General features: G+C 36.2%; 1 protein-coding gene across 8 annotated transcripts in view; it reads left to right on the top strand.

Annotated features, from left to right (window-relative positions):
* FAM185A (family with sequence similarity 185 member A) overlaps positions 1-22,762 on the top strand; it is a 69,813-nt gene that overhangs the window by 22,177 nt on the left and 24,874 nt on the right. For all 8 annotated transcript variants that reach the window (XR_003516637.2, XM_027574920.2, XM_027574925.2 and 5 more), the window contains one exon: positions 5,721-5,762. Coding sequence is in view for 7 of the 8 variants with exons in the window: in XM_027574920.2 (XP_027430721.1) it covers positions 5,721-5,762 (42 nt within the window). In the remaining variant the exon portion in view is untranslated. The remainder of the gene's footprint in view (positions 1-5,720; positions 5,763-22,762) is intronic.

The following is a 22,762-nucleotide window of genomic DNA, read 5'->3' as shown; positions in this document are numbered from 1 at the left end:
TCTTTGGACCCTATGCTTTCCCTTCCAGAATTACATAATCTCTTACTTTCCCATATATATCCTTACCTGTTTTATACTTTGGAGTCCTTGATCAGAGCCTTTGACTATACTGATCATTCTGTTGATAGTTTTCTTAAAATGATTTTCCCACCTTTCTTTACCTCATTGACTTTTAGTAATTTTTCAATACTCAGCTAAAGCATATTCTCCTCATCTCTGGCCTTCCATTGACCCATACATTTTTGCCTAATTATAAACTCCTCAAGAGCAAGGATCATGTTTTATTCATCACTATATTAGCATTTAGCATGTGGTTTACAAATAGCAAGTGCCTTCCTTCCTTCCTGCTCCCTGCCACCCCCCCCCAATACAAAAAGAATTTAACCTTTAAGGATATTTGATTGCTCTGTTTGGATTGTTAAAGTATATGTGCTTTAAAACCATAATCAGATTTCTTTTAGTGAAGAAAAATAAACTAATGTTCATCTGTAATTGATAGCTTATTTTTTCTTCTGAACATACTAGAATGAAGAATTACTAGCTAAGAAAAGGAGTATATTTTCTCAAACACTGGGGTTTGTGGAGAAGTTGCATAACTTGAGAGTAGAGTAAGCACACATAGTTATTACAGACCACATGGCATGTGCTTTATTGCCGAGAAGGCTTTTACGAAGATCCACCCCTCTCAAAGAGTTGATTTGCTTATTGTTTTTAGTGATTGGAGATGAAATAGGTAGAACCAAAATGTAGAAAACTGTGCTAGTAATGCCTGTTTGGTTGAGTTGAGTCCTTTTAAATATTCTGCCTTATTCCACAAAGTATTTGAAGTAAGAGGTCCATTTTGTATATTCTAACAACTTTGGAATATTTCTGTTTAGGCTAGAGTTTTCTAAATATTTTGATATTTAAAAGTTTAGCATTGGGGCGCCTGGGTGGCTCCGTCGGTTAGGCGTCTGCCTTCAGCTCAGCTCATGATCCCAGGGTGCTGGGATCTAGCCCCGCATCGGGCTCCCTGCTTAGCGGGGAGCTCCCTCCCTCTCCCACTCCCCCCGCTTGTGTTCCCTCTCTCGCTGTGTCTCTCTCTGTCAAATAAATAAATAAAATATTGAAAAAAAAATAAACGTTTAGCATTGACAAAAATATTTTGAAATATTCTTTATAAATATTCCTCATTTTTGTAGTTTTTCTTGTTCCACTCTGCTTTTACTATATAGAATTCTTAACAATCAAAAGAGATGTAGTCTGAGACTCTAGGTGCCACTATAATATGAACTAGTCCTCATTCTTTAATAGATCTAAAACTTCTGTCTTATGGCTGTAGGAACCATAACTTTCTTTGAGATCACTTTACTTTCATGATGAGCACTAATGATTGGCTTTTGAGAAAGACCATGTTTTCATTTAAAAAAATAGCAAATTTTTATAGAATTCATTGAGACTAGTATAAGATAATAAAGCTCTTTTGCCTTGCTGAGTGACTGGACTCACTAGCTAAATGACTGACTATAAAACTGTCATAGTTCTTTACTAATAGTTAAAAATCATAAAAATCAGTGGTCTACTTCATCTTATTTTTGAAGTGTTCAGGAGGTAGAAGCGATAAAGAGAATTCTGACTGGAAGTCCTAACTGTTTTACACTAGACTAATCTCCCTAAAGCATGGTTTTCTCTCTTTTTCGTTTTTTTTTTTTAAGATTTTATTTATTTATTTGTCAGAGAGAGAGAGGGAGAGAGCACAAGCAGGGAGAGTGGCAGGCAGAGGGAGAAGCAAGCTCCCCGCCGAGCAAGGAGCTCAATGCAGGACTCGATCCCAGGACCCTGGGATCATGACCTCAGCCAAAGGCAGATGCTTAACTGACTGAGCCACCCAGGTGCCCCTAAAGCATGGTTTTCTTATTGTTACACATCTTAAAATTCTTCAGTGACTCTTTCTATTTAGGATGATAAAGTCAATAGACTAGCACCCCATGGTTCTTCTACAGGTTGCTCGTCACTTGTTTTTCCAAACTAAATTTGAACATTTTAAAATCATTCAAATCAATAAAAAAAAAAAACATTTAAAAAATAATATTGACTATGTACTGGGTACTGTACTATGCTTTTAGGATATAATGCTAAATAAGAAAGACATGATTCCCCATCCTCATAGACTTCCCTAATTGCTTCAGTTTAACTGATTTGTATGATTTAAACCTAGCATGTGTAGTTCTGCCTTTTTACCTTTGTTTATGTAATTCTTTTTCCCAGAAAATCCTTCCCCCTCAACATATTCAAATTTTATCCATATTTCAAATCTCAGCTCTGGTGATATCTCCACTATGACTCTTCTCCTTGTTCATATCAGGTCATTTTAGTCTCTTCTGAATGGCCGTGGCACCTAATACATATTGTTTGCTTATGACTTTCACTTATAATTATTTATAAATACTAAATTTTAACTTTTCATGTGTGTATTTTCCCAGATATCATATAAGGCTTTGGATGGCCAGCCTGTCTTCTGGCCCCTCCCCCAAATGATTTATGTCCCTCCCACATGCAGAATACACTCCCTTCCGTCCAAGTTTCCTAAAAGTCTCATCCCATTATGCACCACATCACAGTCCAGAATCTCTTCATCAAAATCAGATCAAGGTGTATGTGAGGCTCTTCAAGTATAGTTGCTTAAGTACAATTCCTCAAGAACAATTTCTCTGAATCTGAAGACCTGTGAACTAAAGAGACAAGTTATCTAGCCCCGCTCCCACCCCCATGCATACCACCTACACACCCAACATACACTGATGGGACAGGTATAGGATAATTGCTATAGACTTTCCTGTTCAAAAGTGGGAAAATGAGAGGCACAAAGGGGTCACCGGTCCATAGTGATTTTGAAATTTGGGTGGGCAAACATTGGAGTTTCCTTGATTATATCAAAAGGCCTGGGAATAATTCTTTAGGGTTTCAGGCTTTGCCCTCTGTGTTTTTGTCCTCCCTTTGAGTCATTCTTCCTTTTTCATGAAATACATCATGTGTTTGCATCTGAGTGGTTTTCTCAGTCTGCTTCCTGACAGAATTTTGGAAACCCAGTGGTCTCTTTACTTTCTACTGTAACTGTTCCTTTCAGTTCAGTTTCGCAGTGTGTTTGCTGTTGTTATTCTCTCAAAAATTTTGTCCGCCTCCTCTGAATCATGTTGGGGTTTATTCCATAAGATAAAAGCCACATCTAAGAATCTCTTTTAAAAAATGTGGACTTCTGCAGAGATACTGAGGTAAAATGTACTCAAGCTTTCTTGAATGTCTATTGTTTGAGAGGATCTATGAAATACACCTTTAATTTTTTTAAATGGCTTTTTGTATAATTAGTACTGTGAAGTACCACTCTTGATCTTTCTGGGGTCTTAAAAAGAGGTTTTGCAGTCACCCCTTAGCTTCATTTTTAGACCATGTACTGCCAATGCCCTGGATTCAAACTTTGTTGGGAAGCTATTCCTAATTTTAACATCTTTGCCATCTTGAGAGGCTGAAAATTTTCAAAACTATGTGTGTCTTGGTTTTGTTTGTTTGATTAACAGTCCTTTCTTTAGATTAGTTTATCTCTCTTCTTTTGCATTTTACAGTAAGTGGCAAAAAAAAAAAGTAGGTAGCACTCACAACACTTTAACCTTGCTTGGAAATCTTAGTTAAATCACTCCGTTCATTAAGGTACATTTCCTAGTTTCCACATTACTGAAGATAATGGCATTGTTAAGTTTCTACAACTACTTAACAAGAATCCTCCTTTCTCCAATTTCCAAAAACGTTTTCCTCACTTCCTCTTGAGCCCTTGTGGGAAGAATACTCAAAGTCCAGCTTTCTCCTAACAGTGTGTTCAAGGCAATTTAAGCTTTCTGTAACATGTTCCTCAAAATCTTTCTAACTTCTACCCACTGCCAAGTTCCAAAGCTACTCCTACATTTTTAGGTATTTATTATGGCAGCACCCCACTTTCATCTTTCAACATCTATACTAGTTACCTCTTCCTGCGTAACAAATTACCTCAAAACTTAGCAGCTGAAAGCAACAAACATTTATTGTCTTATAGTTCGAATGGATCAGGAATCTTGGTGTGGCTTAACTGGCTCCTCTGCCTCAAGACCTCTTATGAGGTTGTTATGAAAGTGTCATCTGAGGCTGTGGGGTCCATTTGAAGCTTCCACCAAAGGTCAGTCGGCTTCCTAGCTCATTCCTGTGGTTGTTGGCAGAATTCAGGTCAGACCTGTTGGCTGGAGGCCTTTTTTAGTTCCTTCCTAGTGGGCTTCTTTCATAGGGCAGTTGTCAACATGGATAGCTGGCTTCCCACAGAGCAGAAGAGGGCTAGCAAGACAGAAACCAGAATCTTTTTGTAACCTAATTTTGGAAGCAACATCCCATCACTTTTGCCTTATTTTCTGTGTTAAAAGCAAATTATTAGGTACAGCCTATACATAATGGGAGGAAATTATACAAGGGCATGAATACCAGGAGGCAGGGATCATTGAAAGCCATCTTAGAAGCTATGTGATCTTTGGCCACTAATTGCATGTGATGGTGAATCTGCATTTACTGGATTTGAAAATTGGAAGAGAGTGTCTAGAGCACGCCAATGAAATAATATTTACATAACACATTTAAAAGAATCTTTACAACCTTGTAACTTACTGAGACTTGAAAATTTTAGGAGCTTAATTTCTCCATACAAACCAAGTTTTATTCCTACACAAATGTACCCCTTGTTCATATCCTCAAATGAAGTATGATGGAATATAAGACTTTTAGAGAGATTTTTGCAATCAAAATACATCTAACTGTTGAACAAATGAATCAAGTGTTTTGTTTGATTTTGCTCAGGTACTTATACACGTCAGTATTTACAGTGATGCAAGAAATTAAGTAAAGGAGTCCAGTTACCCTAGATTATTTCTGAGATAAAAGCTATTCCTTTACTTTTTAATGTAGTTTTGGAATGATGATAGAAGAGGCAACGTTGCTTACATTTTCAGTGCAGTAAACATAGGTAGTATGGGTCTAGGAGTAATTCTCCAAACAAATACACATATGAAGAAAAATCCTACTAATTTTGGTATTAGAGGAAAGGAGGCTGGGGAGAATGGTTGCAATATCCTATTCTTGTCCTGGAAAAGTATATTTTTATCAAAAGACAGGAACCTCTGAAGCCTTTTTCTTTGCTAATCATACTTCAATGTGTTCATTATTCCTGCCCCAAACTCTGTAACTCTTGGCACAGAAACTACTATAATAGACATGGCAGAGTGACCTGAAAAACAACAGTAATAACTTTTTTCCATAGATTATTTTAGTGTTAGTTGTTCAAAATTTAGTTTTGAGTGATCGGATAAATACAGTGATGTTTATGTTGAAAATACATAGTGAGTACATCTAAGTAACTTTTTCATTTATGGATTATAGAAGTATCATTTTTCTTTCATGTTTCACAGAAAGTATGGTGGTTTGTTTTGTAGTTATTCTAGAGAAGCTTAAGGTGGAATAGAGGAAGAGAATTTGTATAGATGACAAAAACTAGTTATTTCAGAGTTGCAGCTAAATCTCTTACTAGATTTGTAATACTGAGAAAATTTGTGAACAATAATAATGTTATTAAATAATATTATGGATGTCCAACCATGTTTTAAAATACTATATAACAGTTTCTTTCTAAATTATCCCTAATATATAAAATTGTCTTCTTTTTTCTTTTACAGGTAATATAACATTACAAAGCAAGATGGGTAATATCACAGTAGGTATGTACTAAGCTGCTGGTTGGTAAATTTTGCATCCTTTAAAAAATTGCTATATTTGTGATATTTTATTAGGGTAAATAAAATCTGAAGTTTAGCTGATGAACCCAATAGGATTCTGATAATGCAAGTCAAATATAGGTAGACCCAATGTATGAATACATAAAATTATTTCTGGAAATTCACTGACTCATCATCCTATAAATAATGTCTAATTCTAGATTTGGTATCAATAAAGTTTGAATTCTGATTTCATCACTTTCTAAACATGGGCTAATTACATAACTTCTCTGTGCTTCAATTTCCGCATCTGAAAGAAATAGAAATAATAGTTAAGTACCTATCATGCAGGATTATTGTAAGAAGTGAGATCGTATATATAAAGTACTTTAGCACAGTGCCTGACATATGGTAAAGATTCAATAAATAATAGTCATTTTTATTATTGTTCTAATCCTAAGCCAGAACTAATAGTGGCTAATGGTACCTTAGACCTCATCACTACATGTGATACTGTGCCTGTGGGAGAAAAAGTTCAGATTTCCAAATAGTTTAGATAGAGTTTTTCTCTGTCCCAAGTAGCACCTGCTTACCTATTAGGCAAAGGCACACTCTAAACCCTAAGAGTGGTGGTTGTTTTTAGGCCTTAGAGGGTTGGGGGTGGAGATGGGAAACTAAGATCTTTGTGGGGAAGCTGTGGCTTATTGCCAGTACGAATGCCCAGGGCCTCCTGGCTTTGTCCTTTTTGATGTTTTACATTTTTCCTTTCTTTGTACTGATTGAAACAGTGAACATGTTCAATAGTCCTTTTTACCATCACTCCTGAATTTTCTGGCTTAAAGTAATATCTTTTTTAAAATTTTCAAGAGATTGAAACTTTTTTGTTCAGTGAGAGATTAAGTTGAAAATAAAGCCTTCTTGGGGTGCCTGGGTGGCTCAGTTGGTTAAGCGACTGCCTTCAGTTCAGGTCATGATCCTGGAGTCCCGGGATCGAGTCCCGCATTGGGCTCCCTGCTCAGCGGCGTGTCTGCTTCTCCTTCTGACCCTCTTCCCTCTCGTGCTCTCTGTCTCTCATTCTCTCTTTCTCAAATAAATAAATAAAATCTTAAAAAAAAAAAGAAAAGAAAGGCTTCTTAAGTGATAGTTTTAAATCATACTAAGACATGACAGAAGGATTTACCTGTTTCCGGTGGGAAATCAAGACTTACTGTTGACTGTTCAGGCCATTTCATCAGAGGACACATCTAGGGATGGTAAGGGAAATTTCTAGTGTGAACAAAAAGGTACACTGGTGAGAAGCTGAGCTCACTGGGGAGAGAAAATGCTAGACATGGGCAGAGTTTGTAGCAATAAGGCAAGGGAGGAAAAGGAGGAGAATGTTGCAAATTGAGAGGCGCAGGGAATTTCACTACCAACTAGAAGGCCCTTTAGGCAGATATGAATTTGAGGAATACTTGTAATATGATATAATACAATAATGCTAGTGTTATTCTTGGATGTAAATATGGGAACATGAAAACCATTCTCTCTAAAATTGGAAATAAATGGTTATTTATCCATACTGGAAAAGAATCGTAATAGCAGTAATGTATGTATTTGAAGATGGTTTCAAATTCTGTATGAATGATTAACATTATGAATTCGTTTTAATTTTCCATATGAACTTTTTCTTTTTCCCACTATTAAGTACTAGAGGGATTTTCAGACAAAATGTTTTATTTTTTTTAGATAAATCTCTGTCCACTCAAAGAAAATGACCTGAGTCCACTGTTAAAATTATAAGGGTGTCTGGGTGGCTCAGTCGATTGAATGTCCAGCTCTTGGTTTTGGCTCGGGTGGTGATCCTTGGGGTCCTAGGATAGAGCTCTGTGTTGGGCTCCATGGTTGGCAGGGAATATGCTTGGAGAGTCTTTTTCCCTCTGCCTCTCCCCTCACTTGCACGTGTGCCTGCTCTCTCTCTCTCTCTCTTGCTCTCTCTCTCTCAAATGAATAAATCTTAAAATATATATATATAATTGACCACAATTATAGAAGTAGTTAATGACCTTTATAATTTTCTTTAGCAAAACATAAATTGTGTCTGTAGTTTTAGGTTCTTAAAAATCCACAAGTATGTGAAGGTAAATAAAGGTTGAATTCTTATTTTATAAACATGGTTGATACATTTGGGGTTTTATTTTGGAAGAATCTCTTAAAATAAGAGAAAATGTATACATTTGTTGAGTTATCATATTTTGATCTGTTGTAGTATGGAAAAACATGGACTTTAGAAGTAGATTTGATTGTGAATTTTGGTCCTACCACCTATTAGCTGTGTGACTCTGATCAAATTAGCCTCTCTGAGTTTGCATTTTTACACATAAAATGGATACCACTTATATAGCACAAGGTTGTTAAGATATTAAATAACGTAGTACTAACAGCCTACTGTTGACCAGAGGCCTTAACCAATAATACAAGCTGTCAATTAACATATATTTTCTATGTTGTAGGTATTAAATACTGTATTATATAATAAAGTAAGCAAGAGAAAAGAAATGTTAAGAAAATCATAAGGAAGAGAAAAAGGATGTATAATACTGTACTGTATATTTGTCCAAAAAAATCCACTTATGAGTGGACTCAGTTCAAACCTGTGTTGTTCAAGGGGCAATGGTCTAAAGTACAGCCCAATGCATGATAGTTATCCAATAAACTATCCTTCTCTTTCCTTTCCAGTTTATTATCTATAATATAAAACTAGTAAGCCACTATGTTTTAACCTTAATTATGAAGAAAATATTCATTTCATATATTCCTTTATTTCTTTCATTATCTCTGTTAAGACTTTGGAAGGAAGATATAAATTATGTCTCTACTGCTCTCAACATTGTGTTAATGTTTGAAGACAGTCTTGAGTATAGCAGTAACTAGTCAACATCTATTTATTGAGTACCTACTCTCTATCAGGAACTCTTTTAGGTACCAGGGAATATTATGATCAACAAGACATAGTCTCCATGCTCACCTTCGGCCTGAGAAGAAAGACAATAAGCATGTAAATAACCAAAGATAACTTCAGGTTGTGCAATGAATAAATAAGAGAGGGAAATGGAATAGAGAGTAGGGAAAAGAAAGCTACTGCATTTAGCAATCAGGGAGAGTCTGAAGAAGGGATATTTGAACTAAAGCCAGAATAATGGGAAAGAGGCTCATAAAATTCTGGATGCAGAGCTCCCCAGGTAGAGGAAAAGCCAGTGTAAGCCCTGAAAATGGAATGAATCTACATTTTCAAGGTATAGAAGGAGAACTTGGGGAGAGTCGTGGGAGATGAGCTAAGTGAGGGCTAGATCATAGGACTTTATAGACATTGTAAGAATAGGGACTTAATTCCAACTACAACAGGTGTTAGCAGGGGAGTAATATATAATTTACATTTTAAAAGAGCAACCAAGGGGCGCCCGGGTGGGTGGCTCAGTCATTAAGCGTCTGCCTTCAGCTCAGATCATGATCCTAGCGTCCTGGGATCGAGTCCCACATCAGGCTCCCTGCTAGATGAGAAGCCTGCTTCTCCCTCTCCCACTTCCCCTGCTTGTGTTCCCTCTCTTGCTACATCTCTCTCTGTCAAACAAATAAATAAAATCTTTAAAAAAAAAAAAAGAGCAACCAGGATGTTGTTCTGTGATATACCAGAGGGTGTAGAAGTTGAAGCAGGCAACTAGAAAGCTTAATTTGTTTATTCTGTTGATGGATACCTCGGCTGTGTCTAGTTTTTGGCAATTGTAAACAAATTTTCTATGAACATTCTTAGAAAAGTCATTTTATGGAGAGCTATATGGATTATATATATATGTATATAAAATATACATATGTATATATAAAAATACATACACATTTATATGTATGTATTTTTCTCCTCTAGGGTAAATGCCTAGGAATAGAATTGCTGATTTGAGTATGCGTGATAAACTACCAGTCTTTTCCCCAAAGTTCTATTTTACACTTCATTCTATAGTGTATGAGAATTCTAATTGTTCCACATCCTCACCAACATTTTTATTATCAGTCTTTTAATTTTACCCATTCTGGTGTGTGTATAGTCGTTTTCCTATGGTATTAATTTACATTTCCCAGGTGACTAATGATGTTCAGTACTTTTTCATGTGCTTATTGGTTATTAGTATATCTTTCTTTTTGAAGTTTTGTTCAGATATTTCGCCCATTTATTTTTCAATTGGATTATTTGTCTTTTTATTATTGAATTGGAGGAGTTGTTTATATATTCTGGGAACAACCCTTTGTCAGATATTCTTTTTCCATATTTCCTCTCAGTCTGTGGTTTGCCTGTTCATTTTCTTAATAGTGTATTTTGATGGGAAGATTTCTTCTTTGATGAAGTCTGATTTACCGATTATTTTTATGGTTATTGATTTCTGTGTCCTGAGAAATCTTTGTTCTGCCTTCAATCATAAAGCTGTTCTCTTGTTTTCCTCTAGCACCTTTATAATGTTTGCTTTCACCTTTGATCTATCTCTAATTTTTTTAAAGATTTTATTTATTCATGAGAGACAGAGAGAGAGAGAGAGAGAAGCAGAGGGAGAAGCAGACTCCCCGCTGAGCAGGGAGCCCGATGCGGAACTCGATCCCAGGACCCTGGGATCATGACCTGAGCCGAAGGCAGACGCTTAACCATCTGAGCTACCCAGGCGCCCACTGTCTCTAATTTTTTGTGTTTAATATGAATTAGGAATCAAGATTCTTTTCCCCATATGCATGTTCTAGTTATTACATCACCATTTGTTGAAAAATCTTTCATTCTCCAATGTTTTATTTCAGCATCTTTGTCTAGAATCAAGTGACTGTATAAGTTAATAGATACTTTATTATTGTATTAATACTTTCTGTTTTATCTGGTTTTACATTTGGTAAGTGGTATTTTCGAGAAATTTGTCTATTTTATCAAATTGTCAAATTTGTTCACATAATGTTGTGCAAAGTATTCCCTTATACTCCTTTTTATGCCTATAGGTTGTATAGGGATTTCTTTTTTTTTTTTTAAGATTTTATTTATTTATTTGACAGAGAGAGACACAGTGAGAGAGGGAACACAAGCAGAGGGAGTGGGAGAGGGAGAAGCAGGCTTCCCGTGGAGCAGGGAGCCGGATGAGGGGCTTGATCCCAGGACCCTGGGACCATGACCTGAGCCGAAGGCAGATGCTTAACGACTGAGCCACCCAGGCGCCCTGTATAGGGATATTTCTTTCCTTTTCATTCCTGATATTGATACTTGTATTCTCTTTTTCTTGATTAATAAAGCTAGGCTTTATAATTTTGTTAATCGTTTCAAAGAACCAACTTTTCACTTAGTATCTCTATTGTTCTAATGTATTGATTGATTTCTTCTCTTTACTATGTTCTTTTATTTGAGTTTCCTTGCTCTTCTTTTTCTAGCTTCTCCAGGTAAAACATTAGGTCATTGATTTTAGACTTTTTTTTTTTATTCGGGGGATTTTCTTTGTTAATATTAGCATTTAAATTACAAGTCTGTTAAAAGCAGTGTATTCCCCACATTTTGAAATGTTGCAATTTTTTTTCTTCCATAATTTGGCTATTGTAAATAATGCTTCAGTAAACATAGGGGTGCATACCTTTTAATTAGTGTTTTTTAATTTTTTATTTTAATTCCAGCGTAGTTAACATGTAGTGTTATATTAGTTTCAGCTGTACAATATAGTGATTTAACAATTTCATACATCACCCAGTACTCATCATGACAAGTGCCCTCCTTAATTTCCATGACCTATTTCACCATACCTCCACCAACCTCCCCTCTGGTAACCATCAGTTTGTTCTCTATAATGAAGTCTATTTCTTGGTTTGTCTCTCTTTTTTTTTTCTTTACATACGTCCATGTATGGATCCAACATAGATCCATCCCTCTACCTATCTCCCCTCTGGTAACCATCAGTTTGTTCTGTATAGTTAAGAGTCTGTTTTTACATTTGTCTTTTTTCTTTGTTTCATTTTTTTTTTTTTGTCTAAATTCCACATATGAGTGAAATCATCTGGTATTTGTCTTTCTCTGACCAACTTATTTCACATAGCATAATACTCTCTAGCTCCAACCATGTTGTTGCAAATGGTAAGATTTCATTCTTTTTTATGGTTGGATAATATTCTGTTGTATACCATATCTTTATCTATCCGTCAATGGACATTTGGGTTGCTTCCATAATTTAGCTATTGTAAATAATGCTGCACTAAACACAGGGATGTGTAGTGTCTATATATCCCTTAGAATTAGTGTTTTCATATTCTTTGGGTAAACACCTCCTAGTGTGATTGATGGATCATATAGTAGCTCTATTTTTAATTTTTTGAGGAACCTCTCTACTGTCTTTCACAGTGCCTGCACCAGTTTGCGTTCCCACTGACAGTGCAAGAGAGTTCCTTTTTCTCTATATCCTCACCATTACTTGTTGTTTCTTGTGTTTTTGATTTTAGCCATTCTGACAGGTATGAGGTGATAATTTCATTGTGCTTTTGATTTACATTTCCCTGATAATGATGTTGAGCGTCTTTTCATGTATCTGTTGGCCATCTGGATGTCTTGTTTGAAGAAATGTCTGTTCATGTCTTCTGCCCATTTTTAAATTGGATTATTTGTTTTTTTGGTGTTGAATTGTAGAAGTTCTCTATATATTTTGGATACTAACTATTGGGTGAGTCATTTGCAAATATCTTCTCCCATTCAGTAGGTTGTCATTTAGTTTTATTGGTTGTTTCCTTTGCTGTGCAGAAGCTTTTTATTTTGATGTAGTCCCAATAGTTTAATTTTTTATTATTTCCCTTGCCTCAGGAGACATACCTAGAAAAATATTGCTACAGCTGTTGTGAGAGAAATTACTGCCTGTGCTCCCTTCTAGGATTTTCATGGTTTCAGGTCTTACATTTAGGTCTTTCATTCATTTGGAATTTGTTTTTGTGTTTGGTGTAAGAAAGTGGTCCGGTTTCATTCTTTTGCGTGTAGCTGTCCTGTTTTCTCAACACCATTTACTGAAGAGACTGTATTTTTCCCATCGGATATTCTTTCAAGCTTTGTTGAAGATTAATTGGCCATATAATTGTGGGTTTATATCTGGGCTTTCTATTCTGTTCCATTGATCTATGTGTCTGTTTTTGTGCCAGTACCATACTATTTGATTACTACAGATTTGTAATATGACTTAAAGTCTAGAATTCTGATACCTGAAGTTTGCTTTTCTTTTTAAAGACTGTTTGGCTTTACTAGGGGTCTATTGTGGTTCCATACATATTTTAGGATTGTTTGTTCTAGTTCTATTAAATGTTGCATTTTTTAAAATCATCCTTTAGAGGATTTTTAATTTTACTTTTCATTTCTTCTTTGATCCATAGAGGTCTCTTGTTGAATTTTCATATATTTAAGATTTTTATAGATCTCCTATTTTATTGATTTCTAAATAAATTCCATTCTGGTCAGAGAAAATACTTTCTGTGATTTCAGGGTTGTTGTTTTTACATTTGTTGCAGTTTATTTTACCACCCAGCATATGGTTTTATCTTGTAAATTTTCATATCACATGCCTTTGAAATGAGTGTATGATAAAATAAATTATTTTTGTTGTTTAGTTCTATCAGTTGCTGAGAGAGAAGTGTCAAATTTTTCAATGAATTCTGTCAGCTTTCATTAGCTTGTGAATCCCTGTTATTTATGATATTCATATTCATGATTGTTATGGTTTCCTGATGAATTAACCCTTTTGTCATTATAAAATGCCCTGCTTTATCTCAAGTAATACTCTCTGTCCTGAATTAACTTCATCTAATGATAAAAACACTCTTCCCTTATGCTTAATATTAGTAATAATAAAAGCACTCTTGCCTTCTTATGCTTAATGTTAGCATGGTTTATCTTTTTCTATTCATTTACTCTCAATCTATCTTTATGTTTAAAAAGCATCTTTTGTAAACAACATGGTTGGCATTTTTTTAAAGTTCATTTTGCAAAATCTTTGTCTTTTAATTGGAGGGTATAGTCCATTAACATTTAATATAATTATTGATATGGTTGGATATGGATATACCACTTTATTTTATTTTGTCTCTTCTATTTTTTGTTTTTTTCTTTTTTGCATTAATTCGATATATTTCAGAATTCATTTTAATTTTCCTTTTGACTTTTTAGCTATACCTTTTTGCATTACTTTTTAGCAGTTTCTAGTGATTTCAGTATAGAAACTTAACTTTTCACAGTCTATTTAGAATTAATATTATGCCACTTCATGTTATGTCAAATAAATTCATTTACCTATTCCTGTCCTTTGTAGTATAGGTTGTCTTACACCAACATAAATTATAAATCCTTTAATATACTGATAGGATTTTTGCTTTATATTATCACATATAATATCATCTATTTTTTTTTAAAGATTTTATTTATTTATTTGTCAGAGAGAGAGCACAAGCAGGGGGAGCAGCAGGCAGAGGAAGAAGCAGACTCCCCGTTGAGCAAGGAGCCCAATGCAGGACTTTTTTTTTTTTTTAAAGATTTTATTTATTTGACAGAGACAAAGTGAGAGAGGGAACACAAGCAGGGGGAGTGGTAAAGGGAGAAGCAGGCTTCCCTCTAAGCAGAGAGCCCAATGTGGGGGCTCAATCCCAGGACCCTGAGTTCATGACCCAAGCCGAAGGCAGACGCTTAATGACTAAGCCACCTATCACATGTATCTTAAAGAATTTAAGAGGGAAAAGTAATTTTTTTCCTAGTATTATATTTCCTAGATATATTTACCATTTCCAGTATTCTTCATTTCTTCCTGAAGATAAGAGTTTACTACTGACATCATTTCCTTAGCATTTGTTATAGTCTAGATCTGCTAACAACAAATTCTTAGTTTTCTTTAATCTAAAAATGTCTTTATTTTTGCCTTCTTGGGTTCGCTTGTTGTTTGTTTTTCTTAGAGAGGGAGGGGCTGAAGGAGAAGGAGAGAGAGAATCTTAAGAGGCTCCATGGCTAGCATGGAGCTCAACGCAGAGCTTGATCTCACAACCCTGAGATCATGACCTGATTCGAAGTCAAGAGTCAGAGGCTTAACCAACTGAGCCACCCAAGTACCCTATTTTGTCTTCCTTTTGAAGGATATTATCACTGGGTACATAAATCTCAGTTGGCTGATTTTTTTTAAGTATAAATAAAATATAAATTCGGATAAAAGACAAGTAACAAACTAGAAAGTTATCTGATATATATCCATACACATATAGGGTGTGTGTGTATGCATTTATGACAAATGAGAATAAAAGGAACACTCAGTGACAACGTGGACAAACATGAACAAGCAGTTCACAAGAGAAATAGCCAGTACACATATATAATATTGTTCCTTTTTTTTTTTTAAAGATTTTATTTATTTATTTGACAGCAGCAGAGGGAGAGGGAGAAGCAGACTCCCCCCTGAGCAGGGAGCCCAATGCGGGGCTCAATCCCAGGGTCCTGGGGTCATGACCTGCACCAAAGACAGACACTTGACCGACTGAGCCACCTAGGCACCCCTTGACATTTTATTAAACGAAAAAAACAACATAAAACATTGTACTATTATTTCATATGTGTACACTTAACAGTGAGTATTAAATCAGAAATGGGAAGGAGGGAAAAGAGGAGAGAGCAGAGCACAGTAAAAATTATCCAAAACTTAAATTGAATTCAAAGTTGTTTGGGTCCTGTTATAGGTTTCTTACTTTTAATATATCTGGACCTAAAAGTTACTGATTTGTGGAAATACATCCCATTTCTGCTGACATCCGGAGCTGGAGATATCATACAATTTTTCAAGAACCCACTTGTGCTCCTTTATAAGCAAACAAACACTGCTAATTTTTTGTTTAATAGGAACATACAGCTTAGGTTAAACAAACAAAAATGTGGTGACATAATCTAAGCAAGTCCACAAAGTCCTAGTTATATACTTGATAATGTGCTATTTCTCACTTTAATAAATCTGGTGGAAGCATCTCCATTACCCCTAGAAAATAGTGAGCAGTCAGGGTCAGTGAAAAGTTAGAACTGCCCTAAGACAACTTTTTTCATTTCTATAAGCAAGAATTTAATATCTATCTGTATACTACTAAGGCCTTAGGAAAAGAACTAATTTCAGTAAATTGGTAAATCTCTTTGTCTTAAACAGAATTAAATTTTACTTTTTTGGAGGGGGGAGAGTGGGGGAGAGCTTACTTCCTCAAAACAAGATGTTTTGCTCTAGGGGTCTGCAGACTTTGTCTGTAAAGGGCCAGATATTAAGTATTTTTGTCTCTGTGGGCCACACAGTCTGTCTCTACTATGCAGCTCTCTCATTTTAACACAAAGCAGTCATTGACAGTACACAAATGGATGTGTCTATGTTTCAATAAAACTTCATTAATAAAAATAGGAGGATGGCTGTGTTTGCCATCCCTGATATAGAACCTAAAAGCCATTGTTGTCATGAGTCTGGTGAAATTTTGGATATGATGCCTTAATCCCAAAGGTGATAAGCATAATGTTTATTTGAAGTTTCTTAATGCTTGGCTTGTGTTTTTCATAAAAGGTTTGCTAGAGAAAGTTGAAGGCTACTCTGCCATGATAACCTAATTAAAGTCTACTGAGTAACTTGGATTTTGAGGAATTGAGATTAGCAAAAGCAAATTAGTTACAAAGAAATAAAAAGTGATTTGTAGGAACCTGAGAGGAAATTTATTAGAATAGCAGAGGCTTCAAAATATTGGAATGGGTGTTCAGAAAAAGTTATATAATATTATCAAGTTTAGAATATTAGAATCACTTGAGATGATTTAGGTATTCTATCTGATTTCAGGAAAATAGACAAAGTATTTTTCCCATGATTCTTTTATTAAGAAGAATATTTATAATTCAGGTAAAAGGAGTTTAGATAATATAATTGATCAGGTTCTTAAGTAATCTCATCAGTCATTTGGATGTTATATACACATTATAATCTACCTCCCCAAACCCTGTTCTTCCTAATTTCCATAACACTCTCTCTCAGAAACTGAAGTGCTATAAAAAATTTGATTGTGTATATCAAAACCATGATTTTCCTTGGACTCATATTTTAAAAAATAATGTCTTTTTTCTGGAATTACCAGATCATCCATTTAAAATGAGTCAACAGGGGCACCTGGGTGGCTCAGTCAGTTGGGCACCTGACTCTTGGTTTTGGCTCAGGTCATGATCTCGTGGGTCATGCAATAGAGGCCCCCGTTGGATCTGTCCTCAGTGTGGAGTCAGCTTGAAGATTCTCAACCTCTGCCTCTCACACTGCTCATGAGTGTGCTCTCTCTCCCTCTCAAATAAATAAATCTTTAAAAATAAAACAAAAAGACAACAGGAGAAAGCAAAACTTGGTAATAGATAACAGTAGGATTAGAGTACTAATAAGAGTTGCTTACCTAGCTTTACTTTCTCTGCCCTATGTTGCCTCTTCTGGAAGGCACTGCCAGGGCTATGTACTGGTAATTTTATCTTAAAAAAAAGAATATCTTCATGTTTGGAGCAGGAAGTGGGGTGGCTTGCCTTGTGTGTCCCTCGTAAGCCCAGCCTCCTAATGTTCCCTACCTAATACAGAATACCTAGGCAGGATACTTAGAAAACTTTACTTAAAATGACCCTACAGTTCTGCCTTCGCAAATCCTTTACATCCTGTTTGTGAAATCGGTTCCTTGTTCTTGTAATTGGTGTAGTTTTGGAAGTGTAGGAGTTAAGTTGCAGAAATGAAATATCTTTTGTTTTGCTTTTCCTTAGTATCCACATGTTGAAACTTGAGGTAAAATGGTAAAAATTCAGAACTTTCTGAACATGTTTGACTGATTTAAAAGAATTCTCCCTTTATCTGAAAGTTTAGAATTCTAACCTTTCAAGTAGTTGTTATTCTCTGCTGTTAGCTAAATGAATATTACAAATATCTCAGTTTTTCATTGTATGTAGTGATTAGCTAGTAATTAACATCAGTTTTTTCCCTATTGTATGTGTAATTTTCGAGGATAACTCAGTGGTCTCTATGAGACCAACCAGATCTTTGTCCAAAATTGTTTTTTTTTTTAATTTTATTATGTTAATCACCATACATTACATCATTAGTTTTTGGTGTAGTATTCCATGATTCATTGTTTGCATATAACACCCAGTGCTCCATTCAGTACGTACCCTCTTTAATACCCATCACCAGGCTAATGCATCCCACCACCCCCCTCCCCTCTAGAACCCTCAGTTTGTTTCTCAGAGTCCATACTCTCTCATGGTTCATCTCCCTCTCCGATTTCCTCCCCTTCGTTTTTCCCTTCCTACTATCTTCTTTTTTTTTTTTTTAACATATAATGTATTATTTGTTTCAGAGGTAAAGGTCTGTGATTCAACAGTCTTACACAATTCACAGTGCTCACCATAGCACGTACGCTCCCCAGTGTGCATCACCCAGCCACCCCATCCCTCCCAGCCCCACCACTCCAGCAGCCCTCAGTTTCTTTCCTGAGATTAAGAATTCCTCATATCAGTGAGATCATATGATATACATCTTTCTCTGATTGACTTATTTTGCTCAGCATAATACCCTCCAGTTCCATCCACGTTGTTCCAAATGGCAAGATCTCATTCCTTTTGATGGCTGCATAATATTCCATCGTGTATATATACCACATCTTCTTTATCCATTCATCTGTCGATGGACATCTTGACTCTTTCCACAGTTTGGCTATTGTGGACATTGCTGCTATAAACATCGGGGTGCACATACCCCTTCGGATCCCTACATTTGTGTCTTTGGGGTAAATACCCAGTAGTGCAATTGCTGGGTCATACGGTAGCTCTATTTTCAACTTTTTGAGGAACCTCCATGCTGTTTTCCAGAGTGGCTGCACCAGCTTGCGTTCCCACCAAGAGTGTAGAAGGGTTCCCCTTTCTCCACATCCCCGCCAAAATCTGTTTTTTCCTGACTTGGTAATTTTAGCCATTCTGACTGGTGTGAGGTGGTATCTCATTGAGGTTTTAATTTGGATTTCCCTGATGCCGAGCGATGTTAAGCACTTTTTCATGTGTCTGTTGGCCTTCTGGATGTCTTCTTTGGAAAAATGTCTGTCCATGTCTTCTGCCCATTTCGTGATTGGATTATTTGTTCATTGGGCGTTGAGTTTGATAAGTTCCTTATAGATTTTGGATACTAGCCCTTTATCTGATATGTCATTTGCAAATATCTTCTCCCATTCTGTAGGTTGTCTTTTGGTTTTGTCGACTGTATCTTTTGCTATGCAAAAGCTTTTTATCTTAATGAGGTCCCAATAGTTCATTTTTGCCCTTGCTTACCTTGCCTTTGGCAATGTTTCTAGGAAGTTGCTGCGGCTGAGGTCAAAGAGGTTGGTGCCTGTGTTCTCCTTTAGGATTTTGATGGACTCCTGTCTCACATTTAGGTCTTTCATCCATTTTGAGTCTATTTTTGTGTGTGGTGTAAGGAAATGGTCCAGTTTCATTCTTCTGCATGTGGCTGTCCAATTTTCCCAACACCATTTGTTGAAGAGACTGTCTTTTTTCCATTGGACATTCTTTCCTGCTTTGTCGAAGATTACTTGACCATAGAGTTGAGGGTCCATTTCTGGGCTCTCTATTCTGTTCCCTTGATCTATGTGTCTGTTTTTGTTGCCAGTACCATACTGTCTTGATGATGACAGCTTTGTAATAGAGCTGGAAGTCCGGAATTGTGATGCCACCAGCTTTGCTTTTCTTTTTCAACATTCCTCTGGCTATTCGGGGTCTTTTCTGGTTCCATACAAATTTTAGGATTATTTGTTCCATTTCTTTGAAAAAAGTGGATGGTATTTTGATAGGGATTGCATTGAATGTGTAGATTGCTCTAGGTAGCATTGACATCTTCACAGTATTTGTTCATCCAATCCATGAGCATGGAATGTTTTTCCATTTCTTTGTGTCTTCCTCAATTTCTTTCATGAGTATTTTATAGTTCACTGAGTACAGATTCTTTGCCTCTTTGGTTAGATTTATTCCTAGGTATCTTATGGTTTTGGGTGCAGTTGTAAATGGGATCGACTCCTTAATTTCTCGTTCTTCTGTCTTGTTGTTGGTGTATAGGAATGCCACTGATTTCTGTGCATTGATTTTATATCCTGCCACTTTACTGAATTCCTATATGAGTTCTAGCAGTTTTGGGGTGGAGTCTTTTGGGTTTTCCATGTAAAGTATCATATCATCTGCAAAGAGTGAAAGTTTGACTTCTTTATGATTTGGATGCCTTTTTCTTTCTTTCTTTCTTTCTTTCTTTCTTTTTCTATCTTTCTTTCTGTCTTTCTTTCTTCCTTTCTTTTTTTTTTAAGATTTTATTTATTTATTTGACAGAGAGGGACACAATGAGAGAAGGAACACGAGCAGGAGGAGTGGGAGAGGGAGAAGCAGGCCTCCTGTGGAGCAGGGAGTCTGATGCAGGGCTTGATCCCAGGACCCTGGGATCATGACCTGAGTCAGAGGCAGATGCTTAACGACTGAGTCACCCAGGAACCCCTGCCTTTTATTTCTTTTTGTTGTCTGATTGCTGTGGCTAGGACATCTAGTACTATGCTGAATAGCAGTGGTGATAGTGGACATCCCTGCCGTGTTCCTGACCTTAGGGGGAAAGCTCTCAGTTTTTCCCCATTGAGAATGGTATTCACTGTGGGTTTTTTATAGATGGCTTTTATGATATTGTGGTATGTACCCTTTATCCCTATACTCTGAAGAGTTTTAATCAAGAAAGGATGCTGTACTTTGTCAAATGCTTTTTCTGCATCTATTGAGAGGATCATATGGTTCTTGTTCTTTCTTTTATTAATGTATGGTATCACACTGATTGATTTGCACATGTTGAACCAACCTTGCAGCCCAGGGATAAATTCCACTTGGTCGTGGTGAATAATCCTTTTAATGTACTGTTGGATCCTATTGGCTAGTATTTTGGTGAGAATTTTTGCATCCATGTTCGTCAAGGATATTGGTCTGTAATTCTCCTTTTTGATGGGGTCTTTGTCTGGTTTGTGGATCAAGGTAATTGTGGCCTCATAAAATGAGTTTGGAAGTTTTCCTTCCATTTCTATTTTTTGGAACAGTTTCAGGAGAATAGGTATTAATTCTTTAAATGTTTGGTAGAATTCCCCAGGGAAGCCATCTGGCCCTGGGCTCATGTGTGTTGGGAGATTTTTGATGACTGCTTCAATTTCCTTAGTGGTTATAGGTCTGTTCAGGTTTTCTGTTTCTTCCTTGTTCAGTTTTGGTAGTTGATACATCTCTAGGAATGCATCCATTTCTTCCAGATTGTCTAATTTGCTGGCATAGGGTTGCTCATAATATGTTCTTATAATTGTTTGTATTTCTTTGGTGTTGGTTGTGATCTCTCCTTTTTCATTCATGATTTTATTTATTTGGGTCATTTCTCTTTTCTTTTTGATAAGTCTGGCCAGAGGTTTATCAGTCTTATTAATTCCTTCAAAGAACCAGCTCCAGTTTCGTAGATCTGTTCTACTGTTCTTTCGGTTTCTATTTCATTGATTTCTGCTCTGATCTTTATTTCTCTTCTCCTGCTGAGTTTAGGCTTTATTTACTGTTCTTTCTTCAGCTCCTTTAGGTGTAGGGTTAGGTTGTGTATTTGAGACCTTTCTTATTTCTTGAGAAAGGCTTGTTTTGCTATATACTTTCCTCTCAGGACTCCCTTTGCTGTATCCCAAAGATTTTGAACAGTTGTGTTTTCATTTGCATTGGTTTCCATGAAATTTTTAAATTCTTCTTTAATTTCCTGGTTGACCCCATTCATTCTTTAATAGGATGCTCTGTAGCCTCCATGTATTTGAGTTCTTTCTGACTTTCCTCTTGTGGTTGAGTTCTAGTTTTAAAACACTGTGCTCCGAAAATATGCAGGGAATGATCACATTCTTTTGGTTCTGGTTGAGACCTGATTTGTGACCTAGGATGTGATCAGTTCTGGAGAATGTTCCATGGGCACTAGAGAAGAATGTGTATTCCGTTGCTTTGGGATGGAATGTTCTGAATGTCTGTGAAGTCCATTTGTTCCAGTGTGTCATTTAAAGTCTTTTTTTCCTTGTTGATCTTTTGCTTAGATGATCTGTCCATTTCAGTGAGGGGGGTGTTAAAGTCCCCTACTATTATTGTATTGTTGTCGATGTGTTTCTTTGCTTTTGTTATTAATTGGCTTATATAATTGGCTGCTCCCATGTTAGGGGCATAGATATTTACAGTTGTTAGATCTTCTTGTTGGATAGACCCTTTAAGTAGGATATAGTGTCCTTCCTCATCTCTTATTATAGTCCTTGGTTTAAAATCTAATTTGTCTGATATAAGGATTGCCACCCCAGCTTTCTTTTGGTGTCCATTAGCATGGTAAATTGTTTGCCACCCCCTCACTTTCAATCTGGTGGTGTCTTTGCGTCTAAAATGAGTCTCTTGCAGAGAGCATATCAATGGGTCTTGTTTTTTTATCCAATTTGATACCTTGTGTCTTTTGATTGGGGCATTTAGCCCAATTACATTCAGCATAACTATTAAAAGGTATGAATTTAGTGCCATTGTATTGCCTGTAAGATGACTGTTACTGTATATTGTCTCTGTTCCTTTCTGGTCTGTGTTACTTTTAGGCTCTCTCTTTGCTTCGAGGACCCCTTTCAATATTTCCTGTTGGGCTGGTTTCATGTTTGCAAATTACTTTAGTTTTTGTTTGTCTTGGAAGCTCTTTATCTCTCCATTTTCAATGAGAGTCTAGCTGGATATAGTATTCTTGGCTGCATATTTTTCTCATTTAGTGCTCTCAATATATCATGCCAGTTCTTTCTGGCCTGCCAGGTCTCTGTGGATAGGTCTGTTGCCAATCTAATGTTTCTACCTTTATAGGTTACATATCTCTTCTCCCAAGCTGCTTTCAGGATTTTCTCTTTGTCTCTGAGACTCGTAAGTTTTACTA

This window comes from Zalophus californianus, chromosome 12 (assembly GCF_009762305.2).
Source record: "Zalophus californianus isolate mZalCal1 chromosome 12, mZalCal1.pri.v2, whole genome shotgun sequence".
Lineage (NCBI taxonomy): Eukaryota > Metazoa > Chordata > Mammalia > Carnivora > Otariidae > Zalophus > Zalophus californianus.
The sequence above is the reverse complement of the archived record's forward strand: the minus strand, read 5'-3'. Positions and strand labels throughout refer to the sequence as shown.